The sequence below is a fragment of the Plectropomus leopardus genome, unplaced genomic scaffold (assembly GCF_008729295.1).
Source record: "Plectropomus leopardus isolate mb unplaced genomic scaffold, YSFRI_Pleo_2.0 unplaced_scaffold29150, whole genome shotgun sequence".
Classification (NCBI taxonomy): Eukaryota; Metazoa; Chordata; class Actinopteri; order Perciformes; family Serranidae; genus Plectropomus; species Plectropomus leopardus.
In genome coordinates, this window is record NW_024631769.1 from 1 (window position 1) to 1,173 (window position 1,173).

At 39.8% G+C, this 1,173-nt stretch overlaps 1 protein-coding gene across 1 annotated transcript; it reads right to left on the bottom strand.

The window, feature by feature from the left end:
• Positions 1-414: 414 nt before the first annotated feature.
• On the bottom strand, positions 415-929 carry LOC121938317 (FRAS1-related extracellular matrix protein 1-like; the record flags this gene model as incomplete). The annotated part of the gene is made up of 2 exons (XM_042481582.1): positions 415-523; positions 606-929. Coding segments are annotated over 2 exons (433 nt in total), but the record flags the coding sequence as incomplete, so codon positions are not given.
• Between the last annotated feature and the right edge of the window lie 244 nt (positions 930-1,173).

Below are 1,173 nucleotides of genomic sequence, written 5' to 3' on the forward strand. Positions count from 1 at the left end.
TGACAATATTCAAAACACAGCAGGACACATAACATCACGGTGAAAGGACAAGAAATAAAAATAAAGACCTTTATAAACAAAAATTATGTTTTTGTGCACTTCCTGAAGCACTTTTTGCACTTACTAAAGTTTTTTTCCTTAAGTCTAAATTCTTGCTTGTGTTGTGCGTCGCTTTGGATAAAAGCGTCTACTAAATGAAATTGTAGAGTTGTAGAATTGTAGAATTTTTGTTGAGGAATTTACTTTTGAAGGCCTCAAATTTGAGAATATTACATGTAAGGCTTTTTAATACTTACTCCACAGGTATGGTGGGCAATGTGCTGCTTGGCCAGTATGATAGGTAATAAAGCTTTGGTTCATGATGCATTAGGGCACAGAGACTCTGTGTGTAGCAATGTGACAATGCTTACATACCCATGTTCCAGGACACCCTGGGTGCGTTCGTATCTGCATTCCTTACAGACACATGAACAGTCATTGGTGGGCTCTTCTCAAAGAGGAAATCGTGAACTTCAAATTCCACCTGCATGGAAACATTGCAAAAAGTTTCAGAAACACCAAACTGCTTTATGTAGTGCACAAAGTATGAGAAAGGGAAGTGCTACCTCATAATTCCTGCGTTGGGTATGTGAGGAGTTTGGAGGTTGATACCCGATGAGCATGTCATTGAGATCAAGCCACGTAAAGGAGGAGATTGGGCGCGTATGATCTGACAGATGAGTGATGAAGCCGTCTGCTGGTGGTTTGGTGATGTTGAAAACCAAAAGCTGTTTGGGAGTTTCTTCGTCTTCAGTGTCTAGTGTAGCAGTGGAGAGTGGTGTGAGGATGAACTGGTCCACTTCCAGGATAAACATGGACATGAAGGACGGTTTGGGAGGCTGGTTGGGCATTGCACCCACTATCTGCACTGGAATCCAGGCCTGTTCAGACTACACACAGAAAAAGAAAAAAGAATCCCATGGTTTTGTCAATATAGCAAAATGTAATTTAGCAAATTTGGGGAGTGGGAAAGTACTTTAAGATTGGCATTTCTCATGTAGTTTATTTAGTCCCAAATATTTAAAAGCAAAGGCCAAAGGAACAAACATTTGTGAGGAACAAGTCAAGACTGTGAGGAAAAAGAGGATTTTTTTTTCAGCTAAACTCTTCTGAACTCATGTAATACTAAAAAAT